Below are 21,696 nucleotides of genomic sequence, written 5' to 3' on the forward strand. Positions count from 1 at the left end.
TAGTCAAGGTTGCTTGGCACACTACAAACGTGCAAGAGAAGGTTAAGCTACGTCGGCAGCCACCGAGCTATATGAACTATCCATAAAGAGTAGCGTACTTTACCAGCGCTTGGACAACGGTTACGTGGCGCAATACCAACGTGCGAGAGAGGGTGAAAAGACATCGGGTGCTTGTATAGCCACCGAGATATATGAACCATCCATAGAGAATAGCGAGATTACTCACCGCTAGGGCAGCTAGTGATGATAAAACGAGGTTGGCTGTTTGTATAGCCACTGAGATATATAAACTTTGCAACGAGAGTAGCGAGCTTACCCAGCACTAGATCAACGAGTAGTTGGCGCAATACTACCAACGACCGAGAGCGAGTAAAGTAAGGCTGGTTGCTTGTATAGCCACCTATTCATATGAACCATCATAGAGTGTAGCGAGCATATCCGATGCTAAAACAACGATCGTTCTAGAGACTCTACCTGAAATTTTGGTGACAAAGGATATTTATAAGGAGGGCAGGGGATTTTTGATGATTTGTGCCGTGTACAATCATGGCGATTTTTTTCTCTCCCTCTGTTCGGGTTATAATCCCTTCGACCAATACATTGATCTTTTGTGATATGTACGTGTCCTTTGTTTAGTGCATGTCATAGTTACCTCACTACTAGGGTAAATGCATCAATAGTGGAGGTACGTTAATGCAATGTGTTCCTATAGTGGCTTATGGAGACTCCATGAGCTACTATAGGAACACATTACACTAACGTACCTTCACTATTGGTGCGTTTATCCTATTGAAAACTAAAGATGTATTCACATTCGATACAGTTAAATCATACATATTTTATGTTCTACAAGAATGTGATGTTCTGCATAATTCGAAGCGTTCCACAGTGGGATAAAAAAAAAATGAGACATGGCTATTTGCGATGAAACTATTGAGTGTAGCATTTTGATATCTTTTAGAGTGTTTCTTCATTTTTTGAGTACTTTAATTGAGTAACGATCATTTTTGATTAAGGGGGGTATACACTAAGATGAAAAAATTACATTTTATGTCTTATGAAATTGATGAATATCTATAGAAAAATTGTAGGTAAAGTCATTTTAAGAAACTTTGTCTAAGACATCAATTTTCTATCTCTCAAGTGGACGAAGTTATAGGGTGAAAATGGAGTACCCTCTTAAAAACTGCTCTTTTTACCATAACTTTTTAGTTTGAATTTTCCAATTTTTTTTCAATGTTCTACAAAGTAGTAAGTGCTCAAAATAACGTTGTGATTTGCTGTTAATACCTCTTGATTCTGAACAACATAGAAAAAATCGCAAGGTTCCAGCACAATTTTTATAATGTGGCCACTTTATCGGTCAATCCAGATTATCCGGTGAACCAGGATATGGCCACCATATGCCAAAATATGTAATCCAAGTGAAATACGCTTTGATCTCTTGATTCTGAACAACATAGAAAAAATCGCAAGGTTCTAGGACATTTTTAATAATGTGGCCACTTTATCGGTCGTTCCGGATCCTCCTTTAGGCCAGTAGAGTTTTCCTGAGGGCGTATAGGGTGTCTTTACACCATATATACTTAGTACTATCAATTTCCATTAATATACGTTAAGTGAAGTCTAAAATTATGTCGATAGATAGTGGCATTTCCTACATTACCGGGAACTCGGGTTGATCCCGGCCCTCTAACTCGGTACGCAAAAGTCTCCGGCAGCCGAGATATTCAATTTAGTCGCTGTTTTGTCATTTTTTGCCCACTGTGCAATACCTTGGTTTTCTTTGCATGCACGTAACCTATAGCTCATACCGTAGTAGGCTGTGTATAAAAGAAAATGATTTACTTAGACGCAAATGTCGCAAAAAGACATTTCAATCGCCGTGGGAGTGTTCCGGTGGACCGTCAAAAGGGTTTTAAACCGAGAAAAGAAAGGACAACTATCCGCGAAGGTGGCCACCGGTCGTCCGAGGTCAGCTCGGGTTCCGAGGGTTATCGCTGCTATCAAAAGGAAGATTCGGGTGAATCCAGTGCGTTCAATAAGGAAAATGGCAAAAAAACATGGGATCAGTGGCTTTACGGCACGGAAGATCGTGAAGGAAGATTGCGGGGCGAAGTCGAGGGCACGAAAAAAAACTCACATGATTACCAACCGCATCTGGGAGCTACGAGTCGAACGATGCAAGAAAATCTTGAACTTCCTTAAGCGACAAAATCCGGTAATCCTGTTCACCGACGAGAACATGTTTACCGTCGCTCCCGTATCAAATTCCAGAGCAGACCGGTATATTAGTTCTCTTCCGGTAAAAGACGTGGCCGACGAGCACAAGAACGTGTATCTGATCAAGCATCCTGCTAGCGTTACAGTGTTTGGATTGGTGGCTTCCGATGGCAAAAAAAAATGGACCCGGTGTTCATTCCAGAAGGCGACAAGGTCAACACGGAGGTCTACATCGGGATTATAAGTAAGTATGTTCTTCCGTGGATCAAAGAACAGTACGGTCCGAAGTCATATGTTGTATTTCAACAAGATGAGGCTCCGTGCCACACTTCGAACCGCACTCAGAAGTGGTTGCAGGAACATCTTCCGTTCTGGGCGAAGGATATGTGGCCGCCATCTAGCCCCGATCTTAATCCGCTGGATTACTCAATATGGCACGTCATGAAGGCCAAGGCCTGTTCTAAACGCCACCCGAGTACAGCAAGCCTCAGACAAACATTGACCCGTATCTGGAGAGAAATGGATCCAGACTACATTATTAGAGCCTGCCGTGCATTCCGGAAGCGTGTGGAGGCCGTAATTGCAGCAACTCGATCGATAATTAACATAGTTTAAGACTCTGAGAACCATTTGAATAAATAAAAAAACTCGAAAACGAAATTTTTGAGAATTTTTTTAATTTTCACATTGCTCAATGGTGCAAACATTATCACGCATACAGTACAGATAGCGTTAAAAACTTATAAAAAGGGACTTAAACCTTTAAAACAAAGAGATAGCGATTTGTTTTCAGTAGCAAAACTTTGCAATTTTAGAGCACTTACAACTTTGTAGAACATTTAAAAAATTATAAAATTCAAACTAAAAAATTATGGTAAAAAAACGGGTTTTAAGAGGGTACTACCGTTTGTACCCCATTTTCACCCTACAACTTCGTCCACTTGAGAGATAGAAAATTGACGTCTTCGAAAAAGTTTCTTAAAATGACTTCATCTACAATGTTTTCTTAGATGTTCATCAATTTTAACAAGACATAAAAAATCTAAGCTTTATCTAATTGCTCTCACACTATCACTTTAGTTTGGGTCCCTTCTCATTGCTCTATTCCGGGTAACGAGAAAGCGGACTCGTTGGCTAAGGTAGGCGCTATGGAAGGCGACATTCTCGAGCGACAAATCGCCTTCAATGAATTTTTCTCAATTGCTCGTCAGCAAGTCCTCAGAAACTGGCAGCAAAAGTGGAATGATGGTGATTTGAGAAGATGGCTTCACTCTTTTCTCCCACAGGTGTCGAACAAACCATGGTTTAAATGGTTGGGCATGGATCGTGACTTTATCCGCGTCATGTCTAGGCTCATGTCCACCCTAATAAAAATAACCATAAAAGAGAGCTTAACGACGTGTTCGGGGTATCATCCAAACCATTTGTGGGATAGTTTACCTATCCGGGATACCGTTCGTTTATGGTATTTGTTTATTAGGGCAATCACTTTTCATTAGACTCACATCTCTATCGGATTGGGCTCTCAGACAGCAATCTATGCGCCTGTGATGACGGTTACCACGACATCGAGCATGTTGTTTGATCTTGTACTTTATACTGTGTTGCCAGGCCCGAGGAAAGCAACCTGCTACATCCGTTAGAGACGTTCTGGCTAGCCGCGATCTCAAATATATGAAGTTGAATTACAATTTTCTAAAACGGACTGATTTGAGAATTTACTGCATTAAAGTATTTTAAAATTGCAGAAACATTCCAGAAGACATCACAATGCTACACTCAATAGTTTCGTCACAAATGGTTATGTCCCTCTTTTTGATTTCGTTCCACTGTGCGTTCCAAAGTCGAAATAATTTTCATGAGAATCCTATTTCAATTGAGATGTTCAGTGTCATTTGGGACTGGGGCACCTCTGCAAAGACGCCCCTCTCTTCAATCAAAATAAGACTCACATGAATCCTCATTCAATTCAGATCTATGGACATAATTCTGGGATCTCTTCAAATATGCGCCTTCGCAACAATCAAAATAAGTTTTCTGAGTGAGAAAAACAAACGATGGTACTGATATTTAACCATGCATCGGAACCCTGGTCCGAACCTTTTCTTGTCTCCAATCTCCCGATGGGGATTAGGATGGTTCAAAACCGATGGGGATTAGAGTGGATCTAAATATCGAATTTGTTCCACCCCACTCAATCGATTTTGAATCAGGTCCTGATCATCCTCCCAAAATTTGAGCTCATTTGGTGCCGATCTCATACTGCACTGTCCCATTGAAATTTATATGGGAATTACTATGCGAAAAGTGAACTTTTTGTTCACCTTACCTTTACCTTTCTCCGTAATAACTTATAGATAAACTTACTATCTGTACTTATAGGAAATTTTCTCAGCTATAATTATGCTAAAGACCTGTTAGTTAGTTAATAAATTCCAACATTTCATCGGATGTAAGAGCAATTGGTATTGCGTGAAGGAATGATGATGGGAACATTGTCGTGAATATTCTGGCAGCCAAAACCAGGGTGGCTCCCATCAAACAGCAGTTGTATTGTCAACACTCATGAAATCATCATCTTCTTTGCACTAAATAAATGATAATTTTAGTCCTTTTTGGCAAGTAATATTACACCATATGTCGACACGATTGAAGTGCATCTACTTTGATGAGATCTTAAAACTAATTTTTTGCTGTGCACGGCTGCAATTCAATCCAGAAAGAATTCAGGCAAGAGAAATTTTCGAAAGAAGCAATTGTTTATGTATGCGACTTAGGTCATTATGAAAGCTTAGTAGATATATGATTTATTTGTACGCTTGTGTTTTTCAGAATCAATTGTGATCCAACAATCATTCGAAAAAAATTCCCCATTTGAAACCAGAACTACTCCGAAACCAGGTGGCCAATTCCAGTTCTTTTGAAACATGAAGAGTGCCCGGTTCTTATGAGACCTCAAGGCTCAAAATCGGATCATAAATGGGCATTATTCGAAAAATCATACATCAGTCAGTGGTTCGAGAGTTCATAGCCTTATACTCACATTTCCAGCATGGTGTACATCTTCTTCTCCATCAGCACCACATCGTCCGCGCCCTGTTGGACCATGACGAGGCAGAAGGTTCGCTTGGCACAGGAAGGATTCTTCCAGTTGGTCTGCCTGAGCTGCTGCTCGAACCCGTCCCTCGAGGGGCGCGGAGCATCCCGTTCCACATCCTGCAACGTTTGGCCAAAGCTATCGTCGTACGCTCCGATGGCACGCCTTCTCCGCCGGTTGCGTAACCCATTCGATTGAATGCTGTCGTCGTTTTCGTTTCCACTGTCATTGTCATCGTCATCGCTGTCATCTTGAGATTTCAAATCAACAATCTCAATCACGTCGCCTTGATCGTCGAATTTATCATTTCGGTAGATATCATTATCCTGAACAGTACCATCTTCCAGACGGTACATGTTCACTGATCTTTTCGAGCGTTTAAACGGCTCTTCTTGTTGCTGAACTGGCTCCAACCGAGTAATGGCGGTCGTCGGAACAACCAGATAGTACTTATCTGGATGAGTCTCAATGCCTTCCAATGCTCGCTTATGCTCCAGGTCGTCCAGTTCCATGACCAACTGTTCGCCAGACCTCCTCAGCAGATCCATATCGAAGAATCGTCCAAAGGCAGCGGCACCCAACCCCAGCGCCGCACCTCCAGCCAGCATTCCTAGAGCTGGGAAAACAATTGAATTTGCTGCTGGTGCCACCAACAGATCAGATTTGTCCTTAGCTTCGCTGGACTTCTTCGCGAATCCCAGGTTCTTGGAGATCTTTTGTCCCGCTTCGACCAATGGGTCTAGCACTGGTTTGGCGAATTCATGCACAGAGTGAATTCCGGTTTGAAAGCCATCCTTCACTTGTTCGCTGATCTTGACCCAGAAGGGCCTCTCAGGTTTCACGCGCCTGATGAAGCCATAGTTATACGGGTAGGTGGCTGGCATCTTCACCGGTTGATACATTTCATCGTAGTGATTCTTCTGAGCGAACTTCATCTGAGGAGATGCTTCGTAATAGTCCTTACCCAGCATGGCCGGTTCAATGGCAAATGGCGAATGATCATTGTGTTTGCTAAACTCAACATTGAGGATCTTCTTTGTCGCCTTGGTCGGCTTACTCTCCGGTGGAACAAACTTTGCCGGTTGAACTCCCAGCTCCGGATGGGCGTACTGCAGAACCGGTGTCCTGGAATCATCCAGCTCGCTTTGAATCTGATTCGATCCAGGGATGGCATACATTTTAGACACCGGATAAACCGGGTTTCCCGGATTTTGCAGCATTCTTCGCTGGATCTTCGGTTGCTCGGCATAGATTTCCTTGTTGGGAACTCGAGCTGCGTAGTAGTGCTTCCTACTTTCCTGGTCATTGATCTTCTTAATGTACTCGATCAGCTTAGCATTCGAAACTCGAGCATTATCTGCACGTGAAAATGGGCCAAAGCTCATCGGAACCCTCATCGGTTCCGCATCGTTAGCCCGCACGCTGGAGCGTAAATTGTCTTCAACGCTAAATGGACCGAAGCTTTTCGATTGTTGTTCATTCAGTGGGAAGTTATCGGCCGTCGTAAACGGTCCAATGCTCCTCCTGCGACTCGCCTGTTCACTATTACTGAGTGGCCTTGCGAAAACCAGCTGCCCGTAGGTATCCGGTAAGCCTTCCATTTTCTTCGGAACATGACCCTTCTCATATGGGACCAACTCGCCATTGATCACTCTAGCATTTCGCCATACCTTTCGTTTATCTTCTTCATCATCCGGGACGCGAATACCATGCACAACCGGTATGCCATCCTCTCCGATCTCTTGCAATGCCCGGGCTTTCTTTTTAGTTTTAGCAAAAGGATTATCTTTCATGTAGATTGTATCCGAGCTGATAAGCACGGGTGCAGGAACGTTGGCTGCCACGGTATCATCAACCGGTCGACTGTTCACGGCGATTCTCACCGGGCGACGATCGTTCTTGATCGAGCTCTCGTCTTCATAGAACCGTGCGGGTCTTTCGATCCTATTCACATGCTCCAGGAAGGCGTGGATGATATCGACCGATCCTGGGGAATTATCACTTGCGATCCGATAGCCATCGGACGATGCTGGCCTTACACTCTGAGGCATGGGGACACCTCGAGAATGACCACTCTTATCGTCCCGCTTCTTAACGATGATTTCCACCATCCGGCCATTATTGGAACGGACGTTCAGTTTTTGAACGTTTTCCGGTTCCAGGCTTCGAGCGACTTTCAGTTCCGTCCGGGTGTAGGTGGGTCGCAGAAACCTCAGTTTGGGCTCAGATGGGGAGGATTCGGAAAAAGAGAACGATGACGTTGAGGTTGAGGTTGAGGTTGGGGAGGTGATTGTGGCGGTGCCGTTGCCAATGGACTGAGACGATTGGGCTGCCGTTTGGTCCAGTAGCAGCCAGAGGCTCAGCAGCAACAGTGGTCTGGATGTCTGCGGGTGAGATTGAAGGGGAAATTGTTAATGTGGGCATATTTGTAGAGACGGAAAGTTACGTGTAAATATTTATATTGAGGATGATATGTTTTTATTTGGGAATAACTGTTGGATGATGATGGTCTGGAAAATCCGACAGTGGAAATATTACGTATACTCAATATCCGGGTTACAGACCGGATTCGCTATATTACAGCGATTTAATTTTTTAGGGTTTGGTTTTTTCCGTTGATCTACTGAGTACCAATGCTATCGACCCATCAATTCATAGACCAGGGTCGCATAACTCAAATCTGTATCTCTTATGCATCACGAATTAGAGCGGGCAGAACTTCTAACTGTTACATTCACTGAAAAACAGTAGTGGCTTCTGTTCGATCTGGTTCGTCTTGCATAAGAGATACGGATTTGAGGTTAATGACAGTTGTAGGTAATAACAAAACCTACAAAAGCTCCACACATCATTTTGCGAAATTCTGTTGATGAAAAAAGTTAGGGACAAATGAATGTAAATGAATGTAAATGATTTTCTATGCCTGACTAGAATTACAAAATTTTGAATTGTACAATACTTCTTACCAATAATTCAAAGGATTTTCTGATGAGTATATTTTTGGGAAATTCCAAGGGGGTTCTAAGAATAATTTCTTGGGAATTTTTATCATATCATTTATCATCAAATTTATTATATTCTTTTTATTATTATTTTAATTGTATTTTCTTTGAACCGGAGTTGGAGTCGAGGAGTCGGAGTCAAATCAGAGCAGTTGGAGGCGAAGTCGAAAGATTTAGATCCAACACCACCATGAAATTCTATCTTAGCTCAACATTTAAGGCTCAAGCGCAATAGCAGCGGAAGCGGAAAAGCTCGATCTTAGTAAGCCTATTTGTTGGATTGAAATCTAGTTAATATCAAATCGACTTCGGTTAGACATCTTGATGTCATTTGTGACAACCGTCAAACTTTCCGTTTCCGTTCCGCTTCCGCCCACATTGCGTTTGGGCCTTTACGTTTTTTTTTTGTTTAATCTGTGATGTTTCAATCTGTGGTGTTATTAAAAATTTAGGTTTTTTAAAGACTGAAATATCGAAAAGTTCACATGAATTTTAAATCTGACCTAACCTCAAAAATTTTATCATGTAATCTTCTAAAAATTAACTCAATCAATCTATCACTTTATGAAAAATAACTGATAGTAATATTTACAAACAATTATCTAAATTATAATAGGTACATAATTTCTAGACCAACAATTGAAATAGGCGGAACAACCAAACGTAAACAATGGCTTTAAACGCAAATTCCTCGAGAATCAAAGCACATACAAGAAATCTAACATAATCATCTGATAGAGCAAACTTCCTTTATCGAATTGCTAGTTTGTATGTTTGTGTGACATTGCTAGTTTGTGTGGGAGTATTTTAATTCTCGAGAATTTTGTGTTTAAAGCCATTGTTAACGTTTGGTTGTTCCACCTATTTCAATTGTTGGTCTAGATTTGACAATCACTTGCAAGATGGATCGAAGTAGGTCGCGCTCCGCAAATGACGTGTTTTTCGTTTGCAGCGTCGTTTGTGTGCTTGTGAAAATGTTAAAAATTGCATTTCTTATAAAAACAAAGTGTTAATGTGAAAGTACAGAAGTGGTGTTGAAAAGTGCATTAAGTGAAAATCAAATTCCTCGCCGTTGCATGCGGTGCTGTCTGTTCCAACTAACGCGTAGCAACGCTCAGCTAAGTTTATTTGCCTTTTCGTTCCTCCTTTCTCTATAGGATCATTTTAAAACTTACTAAAAAAGCGTCAATTATACTGCTTGATTGAAAGGTTAGTTTCGGAAAAATCTTTCAGTAGAGACACACGCTAGTCTGGTCCTCTTCCTTTTCGTGTGAAATTTCGACTGGCGTTTGGGGTTAGTTCCCGGAATCGGCGGTACCGGCAGATACGCGAGTGACTTCCTTTTTCCGGTCGCAGTGAAGAGAGAATAGTGTTTCGGGCCTACGGCCAAAACTGACGCAGTAACAACTAGTCCTGTCCCGAGCCTTAGAGTTATCACCTTCTTAGAGCAATAGAGCTATCACCTTCTAACTCCCGGACTAAAGCTGTCTACAATGACCATAAATGCGACATTGTAGAGAGAGTTTTCCATAATAACACTGCCGGCCAGTGGGGGTTAGAGGGAACTTGCAATCTTGGAGCTTTGTACATTTTCATAATTTTTGTTTTCTTAATTAAGTTATTTATCCCTGGATTTATCATTTTTTTTGCTATAAAAATGAAATCCTATTCCTGTATATGTACCTATCCTGTATGAATTTCTAAAGAAAAAAGAACGACACCCTAGCTTTACTTGGAAGAAAACACTAGATCTGAACTTAAGTATGTAGATATTCAAGTATAAATCCTAATAAATGGGTATTTTTGGCTAAAGATAGGAAAAAAATTAAAGTTAAAGCTGAAGAGATTTATAACGAAGAGAATAGCGAAATTTTCTATGGGGAATCTACAGAGTACGAAGGCAAGAAGGATAGACACGTGAAAAGAAAAAAAAAAGTTATTACTCAAGGATGCAGTAGTTTTCATGATAGGTACATTATGAAATAAACTTCATCTTCGGAAATTAAAAAAAGTAATAAAAACTTGAGGAACGAGCAGAAGGGATAGCAATGTACTTAAGGAAAACCTAAATAGTGAGATGCATACTCGAAAGATTTTTGTACGATTTTTTTTCCGCTGCTAAAACACATAATGTTATTTGAAAGTGTGCATATCACAAACAGTTTCATGTATTTAAAAAATAAATAAGTTAAAAAAAAACAAATTATCAGCTCGGTAAGTGACTTCATCATCGAAGGTAAGTCACCATATATATTTTCCCAAAATTATATTATTATGTGGACCAATAAATGCTGCGAATGGGTGGGATTGGGTGCCTTCAATTGAAGCGAAATGGATAGAGAGGGTGGAAATGCCAACTCCCTGTCTTTAACATTTCGTGAATAGAGGGCGGGCCAAGGGGTAAGTCACTCAGCACAGTGTGCAGAATGTAGACTCGACATAGCTTGGGCACATCAACCGGCACACCTTCGGCACAATCTCGTAGGCATTGGATTGTTCATTAAATAAAATGGGAGCACTGCTGGTCAGCTGTCATTAAAGTTGTTCACAACATTACGTGTTGTTTGACTGTGTATTTCAGAAACATACTCTAATTGAATATACTATAGGAACTCAGACCAGCAATTCACTTCTTGGTTCACATTTAAATTCGAAATGTAGGTTTCCGTGGGCTGTCAATTGCTATCGATGCCAGTCACAAGTCTTTCAGCTACTACGCAAATGGAGTGTACTACGAACTGGAATGCAAGAGCAATTTGGATCGATTGGATCGTGCAGTGGTGGCGGTTGGATACGAAAAACTCAAAGGAAAAGATTACTGGCTAATCAAAAACTCCTGATCCAACTTCTGAGGCAACGAAGGATATGCTTTGATGGCGGTGAAGGGTAACAACTGTTGCCTTACCACCAATGCGACGTATGTAAATTTAAGGTGAGAGTTCGGTTTAAATATGAATTAACTAGGTAAAAGAGTAGTTTTATTTTTGGATATGCGTCATCTTGTACGAGATGAAATAAATGGGTTTCGATTTTTGTAACAAAAATAAAAGTTAATTAGGTTGATTGGAAGCATTAAACATTTCGTGTGATTGTGCAGTGAAAAGTAGTCGGTCAATTGGTCGTCTACCAAACCAAACTCATTTGATCAATACCGAACTAATTTTCACGGCACAATCACACGGAATTTTAATAGCTTCTACGCAACCTAATTAACTTACAATTTTTAAACTGAATGTCACTTGTTGAGGTGCTACGATCGAATTCTCCCGGAACTCCAACCCGGTGGTAAAACCGAACGTCTTAGATTGAGATCCTTCTTCTTGGCATAAACCATTCCGACGTCGAAAACCTCCGAGAGCTTCTTGTCCGGAATCATAACCTTCAGCAGTTGCTCTTCCAGATTGAGCAGTAAAGTGTAGTGCTTCTGACCAGCAACGTTCGGACGATATTGGAGTAGTAGGACTTGTAACGCACACCCAGAGCACAGATGATAGATCCAAAGGACAGATAGTTCTTGTCGCTGAATGCACTGAACTTCAAGCTGTAATTGCCACCTGACTGGATAATCGACGTGTAGCACATGTCAACTAGTTGGTATCCACACCGGAGACGTACCTTTCATCCGTCAGTGCCTGCTCGACACCCTCCGACAGTTTGGTATGTTTTACTTTCTTATCAACATCCATAATCTCCATGATGTGATCCTTGAGGTACTTTTTGAATACGTCTACCATCTGATGGTGATAGCCTTGGAGTCCTCCTTGGAGGGCATGATGTACGCAATTGGGACGCTGATGCCCACCGTGTTGAAGCTCTTGTCCTTGCTGAAGGCTCGCCACGATTCACAGAAATCACCCGGGAAGTTGTTCTTGGAGAAGACGCCCAACGTGTTGCCATCCTTGGATCTCTTAATCGCCTCTCGCATCTTTTCAAAATTGGCCTTGTCTTTGTCGTTCTTTTCCCGAACCGTCCTTCTCGATCTGCTTCAGGAAATCAACCTTCTTCTTGCTGGTCAGGAAAAATATTGACTTTTCGCACAGCACCGTAATCGTATCGATCAGCTAGTATCCCAGCAGCCAGGTCTTTAGCGATAGCAGCCAGGACCGCCGTCAGAATGCAATCCACCTTCTGCATGGGAAAACTCTCGTTCCTTCCAGCTGGCTTAGAGGCGTTTGATTTGTCGGTAGAAGAAATCCTTATCGAGCACGATATTCGACATTTCCGGGGCCGTTGCGATTGCAAACCTAAACAATCGAGGTGTCAGAAATACTGGGTTACCAAATATACCATACTATTCGTATTTTTTGAAAAATCGCGGGTTGCTCTTTGCCCGGCACTGCCGGAATAATCGGCACACCAACGGTACACTTGCGGCACACTGAGAAAAATGTTGACCCAAGATTGGTGTGCGGAGTGACCTACCCCTTGGGGCGGGCTCTTCTCTTTACTAATTTGGGCATGCTCCTGTTGGATGGCTTGTTTTTTGACTGGTTCTATGATTCTGCTGTTGGAAGGAGATTCTCAATCATCCCGTAGATGCACGTGGGCGATGTTGTCTACCCAATCCGTTTTTTTGACCCTTCACACAATGACTGACAGGTGTCTTGCTACAATAAACAATTTTATTTATGTTTATTTTATTGTTGTTGCTTTGTTAATACATCACAAATCTATTGAATTAAACAACCGTGGTTCTGACTATCATGCATGTGCCTCGATCCAGAGAGTAATTTTCTCTTTCAACTAGTTTGCCTTCATGTCATACCGTGCACTTCACAATATACCTATGGCAAAAGATATAATGTGAACACCACCTCATTTTCGCTCCTAACACACTTCCCACAGCGAAACGGAACCGACGAATGTCCGATAAATTCAAAACAATCGGCATTAGAAAAAACCCACCACGCTGGATTACAGCATCGCGCGTCCCAAATTATATTATTACAGCATAAGCCGGTAGAGTTGACCACCACGAATGCCACCGCCCGTCCGGCCAAGACTCGAGGAGGCAAATGAGGAAACGAGTCAGTTCACACATATTTGATGCCATAATAATTATCGCGATCGGCGCGCGCTCGCGATCGATTTTTCGACAGTCTCTTTCCGCTCGGTATTCGCCTGGATTCGACAACTCGAGCTTGGACTTGGATTGGACTTGGAGTGACGCATCGCATTGCCACGGCCTCGGTAGGAAAATATTCGGATATTATGTAAGTTCCTTCCTTCTTCGCTACTATTTTTTATATGCTTACTTAATTGCCAGGCGACCGAGATTTACACACAACAGAATCGCGTTGAAATGCGAACAAACAACAAACACGCTAAGGAATGATGCAAAAACTTTCTCACCATCGTCGTCGTCGTCAGGTTAAAAAAGCGTAACACTTTTGCTAATTCGGAGCCGGTGAACTGAGAAAGACGAACTGAATGTGTATAAGAGGAAGAGCTTGATGGCGTTCGGTATGGAACTTGATTGCTATTCAGTTCAACATATGAAAGAGCATGTATGTTTGAACTAAGTGTAATCTTTGGAGAGGGAAAGTTAAGTGAGATAATGAAAATGAAAGTTGTACCTACTTTAACATTTTGGAATTTTGAGGCTCACCATACCGAGAAGGCTTCTCCTGGCACCTCGAAAAAAAAAAATCATTTTGGTTTTCTAAAAATATTGGAAAAAGATGCCAAAAATTTAAGAAAATCTGATTTTCTCTCATTTTTAAAGAAAATTTACATGTAATAACATTTTTTTTTCTAAGTAATCATGACAAAAAGTTGGACTCAAAAAACCGCAAAATCATCCAACTTTTTTATAATTAGATGGAAAAAATTATATGTAAAGAAAAAACTGATCTTCTTGGATTTTTTAACAAATCATTATTAATCATGAGGTATAATTTATAAAACCAAAGCACTGCCTGACTGGTTTCTCGCTCACTCGTGTTCGCCTAAGTTCTCGCGTTGTCAAAAGACGCATCGTACGACCCTAGCATGAGAAAACAACCGCCTTGTGATTGGCACGTGTGAAAATCCAACCGGGAAACGGGGTAGTTTCCAGTTTCTTACATGGACGGAAACCCATTATACGACACTTTAAATCAAATCAGAATTAAAGAATAAGATCATTAGCGATTATATTGAGCTCCCAGATCAATATTAGTCACACTCGGATAAATTCCGGGTAGCTTTGGGAAACCAAAACCTGTCAAGACAACACCCCTTTTTATAAGAAACATCAAGTCACATGAATTTAAAAAATACACATATCTGGCGGTTATACTTATTTAATACCATGGACCACATTGTCCGCTCAATAACAAGAATATTGAGAACCCATGCTCCGGGTACCACCCCGGGAAAGTGATGAAGATCTTACGAAGACTGAAATCACATAAAATCGCATCAACATTCAAGTGATCTTTGGCTGTCATTTTGAGCGCCGAAAGTTGCATTTGCTATACCCTGGCATGTTCCAAGTGCTCCCTAGCTAATAGACAAAATTTGCCATGATCCTAAATTGTACTGCATGAAAATGCAGACAAAGACCAACATATTATTCAGAGATCGTAGTGAGCTGTGCTCGAAGAGAGACTTAGAAAATTTTCAGCCGTCAATTTTTGCTCCGTTTTTTCTAGACTTTTGTGAAGTTGTAATTAGTGTTCCTTCAACTATTTGCCACCCCAGAGTTCTTAAACCACTGATCATCTCGGAACCTAGCACCATTGGTTGTTCTTTGTGGCTCTTTGTGTTCCTTACAAGTGGGTAAGATTCTCCGATTAGCAGCCTGAATCCATTCAGCCACAATTGTGCTTTCATCATCTGACTAATCAACTGATTGGCCATACAAGATTTTTGGTTCGCTTGTCCGATACTAAGAATAGGAAAACCTATTTTCGAGCCCAGTCAACCAACCCTTGAGTATGGAGATCACTGTAACAAGACATCGTTTATGGATCAATTTGGTGAGTCCGTTGCAATTTATTCTGGTGCTAATAATTGGCAGGATCCAATATTGGACAGTTTGATGTTTATAAAGTACTATCAGTTAAAACTGTGTTTTTGAGATTTGTCTATATATATTCTTTGGTGCTTCCTACATCGGTTGCAGGACAGTGTTACCGATTTATATTGGATAATCCAAAGCTATGTTGATCATTATAACATTAAATTTTGAATAACAACCCTAATAAACAAATACCATAAACGAACTGTATCTCGGATAGGTAAACCATCCCACATAGGGTTTGGATGATACCCCGAACACGTCGTTAAGCTCTCTTTTATGGTTATTTTTATGAGGGAAATGATAAGACAATCTTATTCAAATGTCGTAATAATACCTCTGACCAAGGAAGAATGATTTATATAGTTTTCATAAAAGTTGACGATACAAATACTAATGAGGAAAGGAATTCCGCATTTCCTTTTCCCAAGTCCTTTTCCTCTCCTTCCCTTCCCTTCTTCTCTTTTCAGAAAGCGAGTAATGGCGCTATAACCATATGCCATATAGGGCTAGGACAAGAGTTAGTGCTCAGGTCCCAACCGCTAGAAGAAAATGGTAGCGAGCAAGGGCGCTATAACCTAGGCGAATACAGCATTCCCTCCGTATAGGTTACGTCCGCACACCGCTCTCTGTTGTCCTTCGACTGAGGTCGGCTGGATCGATTGAGGGATGGCAGTGGGTTGGCGGTGCCGTCCACGCTTGTACGGAGGGAGGACTGTACGCTCGAACACAAGGGGTAAATACCTGTGTTCCATCCCAGGAGATCGGACAATCAAGGAGTGTACATTAACTTTCTTAGCTCTGTCACTCCCAACGATTTATATAGCCTATTTTCAAATCCTGCATACGGAGCGGTTGGTACGGTATGTCCCCGCTCTTTGATTACCTGTGGATTAAATGTTAACCACTGTCTATACTTATTAAGTAGACATGGTAAACATTCACTTCCACAAAAATTAACTTAACGCTACACAGTAGGCCTGGCCGCTTTATTGTTTGTTTCACATCCTTGATGTGCAGCAGGCATTAATAATGACAAGAAAAATGATAGATGTATCATTTTCCAGGATTCTTTCAAGTACTGGCTGTGTATGTGTAGACTAGACTAGACTAGACTAGACAAAGACCAACATATTATTCAGAAATTATCCTACTTCTTTTCTCGGACTTTGGACTTAAGCATTTTTAGAGGAATTTAAATATGGAGGAAGCGTCAGATCTCACCATAAGGTGGATACATTTAGGGTTTAGGTTTGAGTTTAGCTGCTGATGTGTCCGTGCTTTTCTTTTCGTTTACGCCCAAGTGTGTGTGGCTCTAACTGTATGTTAGGTTCTCTATCTTTTACAAATTTAGCCGAAAATGGATCGACCATTACTTTCAAAAATTCTTCATTGTTTAAATTTATTTCATTCCTAGATGAAATTTGGTTCCACCACTCTTTATGGGGTGTTTACATCTGTGCGGATTTAATCGCACTAGTGTACTCGGCAACTAGCACGAATTTCAGTTGCTCCTGAAATTTCATGCTGGTAGACGCTGATGCCCTGTTTACATTATGCTAGTGAGCTTTTTTGCTAGCAGCTAGCTCATTAGCGCTAGTGAAGTAGCATAAATGTAAACACCCCATTAAGGATAATAAAAAATATGTTTTTCTACTAATTCATTAATTTGCGTGACAATCGCCGAGCAGAGGAACATGGGTTATATTTCAGGTTCCTTCTTATCTCCATATGACAAAATGACAAACGATCAACGAACCGAATGATAACGCTATGTCAGAAGAATAAAGCAATAATGATATAATCTTCTTCCTTTTTTCATGACAAGCAGCCCGTGCGACACAGCTCACTCGGGGCGGTAGAATGAAACGAGCAAATTGTTGGCAAGATCAAGCTATGTCCTCATCCGTGTATTGAATTCTCCAAGCAGGATCTCACGAACACTACACTAATAATATTATTTTACACACACTAGCGTATACTGTCATGTGCACGGTAAGAATCTAACATCCATTTATGAGTAAAAATGAACACATTGTAATAAAAGTGGCACTACTAATTAATGAGTATCTTATTATACCAATTAAGTAGTAACTGTTAGCTACTGTTTGCAGAAAGTGATTGTTGTTTTAATAGTTTACTCATTAAGGTGTAAAGCCACTTTTATCAAAAATGGGTTAACTTTTACTCATAAAAGGTTATTTGACTGTTACCGTGCAAGCGTAGGGTTTGTTTTTGTTTTGTTGTTTATTTTAACTTTAGAATGACAGTTCTTACAGCAAACAAAAAATTTCTCACAGCTAACAAAAAAATTAATCTCACTAACACACGCAAATCGCACCAATACGAACCCGCATGGAGAGGACTATATTGCAACAAAGCAGGCAAGCAATATATCATTATCTTTCTATCACTCCGATCAAGCTATATCACAGAGCGAGTTTGTCATGGTAGTTGTAGCAACCACTTTGTCTGTATTGTTGGTTGCTTAACGTGTTTGGATTCGCTGCTACTGATAGAACAATTTGCAGTGTACTCAAAATTGATGATCTTGGTAATTTTTGGCATGCTCGATCCGCTTTCTAATTTCATACAATTTTCATGTCACGGGGCATAAGCGATCATTGGTTTGCTGAAATGTTGAGCAGATAATTGTTGGGTTGCTAGGGTTGCTTTGATTAATCGAAATTCCAGGTTGTATTTTTTTAATTTACATTAATTTCTAAGCCATGGCCCTAATTACGGGTGTCACTATACGGAGAAAACGAAGTGAAGTGACCAGTTGTCACTCACGGTCAGCGTTGCCAGTATTCCAGATTTATCTGGATTTTCCAGATTGTCAGTCGTCTTGCCAGACACACAGACACATCACGTTTATTTCCAGATTTTTAAATTTTGTTCCAGATTTTCCCTGATTTTTTTAATATGTTGCTTTAACAATATCACTAATGTTGATTTACCGTTTATTTTTCCAAAAATAAAAAGCCAAACCTGCGACTTTTGCTTATTAAAGGCCATCACTGTTTCCATTGTACACTGTTGTAGCATCGTACTTGGAATTGTTACACCATGTTTGCTGCTTGTGGGAGCTGAAATTTGAGCCATTGAAGATTGAAACGATCATGACATCTGCCAGAAATAAAAAATTTCCAACGATTTACCATGAAAAATATGGTGTAAAACAGCAATTTCGAGCATATGTTAGAATTCTTTTATTTTTAACTCAATTTACAATCGAAACTTATTCATTAACAACATAAATTTATAGCATTTTAATATTTTTTGTAAGTTCATCTACCATGAAAATTTGATAAGTTCGAAGATTGCAACAAATTACAGTATTTCGAGGCATGGAGACATTTTTAAAATTTTGAAACTAAGAGCAATGTTTAGAGCTTAAAACAAAAAATTGAGCCTTGGAAAATAAGCATGGGTTTAGAATCTAGACAAATTTTCGGGATCCTGGCACCTGGCCTGGCCTGTATGTTGGTGAGATTTTTGAGGATAATTAATAAGATTTTTAAGGAAGAATTTAAAAGGCATTTGATCATTCCTAGCATTTTTAAAGTATTTTAGAATTCTGAGTTACCTTAGAATTCTCAATTCCTTTTGAATTCTGGATTGCCTTAGGTTTTCTGAATTTTATGTTTATTCTGAAAAGAGTTGATAGGGAAGTGTGAGGTGAATTCAAAGTAGCATCCCAAGAAATTTTGAGCAGACTTGATCGAGCCTCACTCGCGAGTTTGAAATGAGCCGAGTGTAGCATTTTTCTGATGAGTAGAATGCCTACTGCCAAATCATTCCACTGAGCTTCAGAGCTTGTGAGCGAAGGGGATAACATGAGAGTGAGGTTTGCTGCCATTCATGTTCATGTTTGCTCTCACTCTCACTCTGGGTGAACTCTGAGCTTCTTGCGTCGAACAAAAAAGTCATCCGGAGTCATCTTGAAAAGCGCACCTCACGTCAAATCATCCTCTCGCTGTAGTCCTCTCCCCCCTCTCTCTCTCTCTCTCTCTCTCGAGGAGATTTTGTTTATTTCTTCCATATTCCTGGTGCCTCTCACTAGATGTGAGGGCAGGCTAAACTCGCAGGACAAGAGTGTTTCAACAAGCCTGATATTGAGTAGAGTTTCATCGTAACTCAGATGATAATTGCATGGAGAAGAGATTGTGTGGCGAAAGCGAATAGAGCATTTGTAAGGCATAAGGGAATCGTTAAGATATTTTCAATGGAATTCTGACGAATGTTTCTATGAAATTCCGCGATTAATTATAATCAAATGTTGACGAATTTTAAATGAATTCTCGGAGAAGAACCTCAGATAAGGGTGTACCAAGGAATTTTTGAAGCATATTCCAAGGAAATTTTGTAAAGAATAATGAATAATGGGAATTATTGCCAGTTTGAGGGAATTATGGAATTTTTTGAGTGATTTCTAAGAAATTTTTATAGTTATTCATGTGGTCTGCAGAGAACGCCTACACAGCAAAAAAATAATTTTGATATCACATCAAAGTGGATGCACTACAATCATGTCGAAAATTTCATGTAATTTTTATGACCACATAAATAAACAAATGCAGTAAAAGCAGCGTAATGCCAGTTCATGCATTGTATTAATGATAATTTTGTCCTTTTTAGCAAGTAATATTACACCATATTTTCGACATGATTGTAGTGCATCCACTTTGACGTGATATCAAAATTATTTTTTTGCTGTGTAGAATGTTATTGAAAATATGGAGATTATCAAGATTACTGCTAGTGAACTCAGAAAATAAGTATAATGAAATTTTAGGATGATTCAAAGGGAACTCTTGAAAAAATGTTGTAGATATCCTGTGAAGAGTTCCAAGGAAATTCAGATTAGCAAAAATTTCCATGATCTGGGACTTCCATTTGAGTTATATAGTACAGTCAGGAATCCTTATTGCCGGATTCCTTATTGCCGGTATCTCTTATTGCCGGATCCTTATTGCCGGGCTATCCGCGAATAAGGATACCCACAGCTTATGTGATTTTCACTATTGGGGGCTGTAGTGGATTATCTCATTTGTTTCAATACATAAAGCTATACTGTCTTCGACAAAGTTGCTGTACTGGGTTAGACCAACAAGCCTGTGCCATTGGATTCAGGTTAAATTGGGAACTACGCCGCTAGAGGCGCTTCACTTTTATGTTACCTGATCCTGACCATATAGAAAGTTACTGTCTTCAGCAAAGTTGTTTAGGTGACCAAATCCTTTCGGATGGTGGTTTTATATTAGTTCAGAACTCTCTCACTACGCAGCGCTAGTGTGCATGTGCAATTCTTATATAAACTGTATCTCGAGAGCCTGGCCATATAGAAAGTTGCTGTTTTGAGCAAAGCTGTGCAGGTGAGCAAGTCCTTTCGGATGATGTTCATATTAGTTCAAAACACGCTTACTACGCGGCGCTAGTGAGCAAGTAAATTTCCTGTATAAGCTGTATCTCGAGAACCTGGCCATATAGAAGGTTACTGTCTTCAGCAAAGTTGTTCAGATGATAAGTCCTTTCGGATGATCGTCATATTATTTCAGAACTCTCACACTACGCGGCGCTAGTGTACACATGAACTTCCTTAATATGTTATGTCTCCAAAGCTTGTCCATATAAGATGTTCCTGTGCAATGTGAGAACAGGAACCGGAAAAGGGATGACGTGTAGAGGCCGGAAATCGATGTCAGATGCCATTTTGGAATCCAAGATGGCGGCCATCGGTTCAAAAAAAAACTGTCAAATACCGTACAATATGGATATTTTTGGAAAGGGGACGACGTGTAGAGGCCGGAAATCGATGCCAGACGTCATTTTGGAATCCAAGATGGTGACCATAGGGTCAAGAAAAACTTTCAAATACCCTATAATACGGGTATTTCCAGAGAGGGAACGACGTGTAGAGGCCAGAAATCGGTGCCAGACGCCATTTTGTAATCCAAGATGGCGACCATCGGGTCAAGAAAAACTGTCAAATACCCTACCATTTGGGTATTTCCGGATAGGGAACGACGTGTAGAGACCGAAAATCGATGTCAGACGCCATTTTGGAATCCAAGATGGTTGCCATCGTTTCAAGAAAAACTGTCAAATACCCAACAACATGGGTATTTTCGGATAGGAGATGACGTGTAGAGACCGGAAATCGATGTCAGATGCCATTTTGTAATCCAAGATGGCGACCATAGGTTTAAGAAAAACTGTCAAATACCCTACAATATGGATATTTTTGGAAGGAGACGACGTGTAGAGGCTGGAAACAGACGACATTTTGGGATCCAAGATGGTGGCCATCGGGTCAAGAAAAAATGTTTCATAAAAATAAAATTACCTAGTGATCTACTTGGTGTTGT

General features: G+C 40.5%; 1 protein-coding gene across 2 annotated transcripts in view; it reads right to left on the bottom strand.

Moving 5' to 3' along the window:
- The window catches only part of LOC135717389 (uncharacterized), a 71,768-nt gene that overhangs the window by 18,296 nt on the left and 31,776 nt on the right, over positions 1-21,696 (bottom strand). For both annotated transcript variants that reach the window (XM_065239450.1, XM_065239451.1), the window contains exon 3: positions 5,267-7,704. In XM_065239450.1, coding sequence (XP_065095522.1) covers positions 5,267-7,704 — 2,438 coding nt within the window. The remainder of the gene's footprint in view (positions 1-5,266; positions 7,705-21,696) is intronic.

This window comes from Ochlerotatus camptorhynchus, unplaced genomic scaffold (assembly GCF_037179485.1).
Source record: "Ochlerotatus camptorhynchus isolate MF236.1 unplaced genomic scaffold, CSIRO-AGI_Acam_v1.1 ptg000055l, whole genome shotgun sequence".
NCBI lineage: Eukaryota > Metazoa > Arthropoda > Insecta > Diptera > Culicidae > Ochlerotatus > Ochlerotatus camptorhynchus.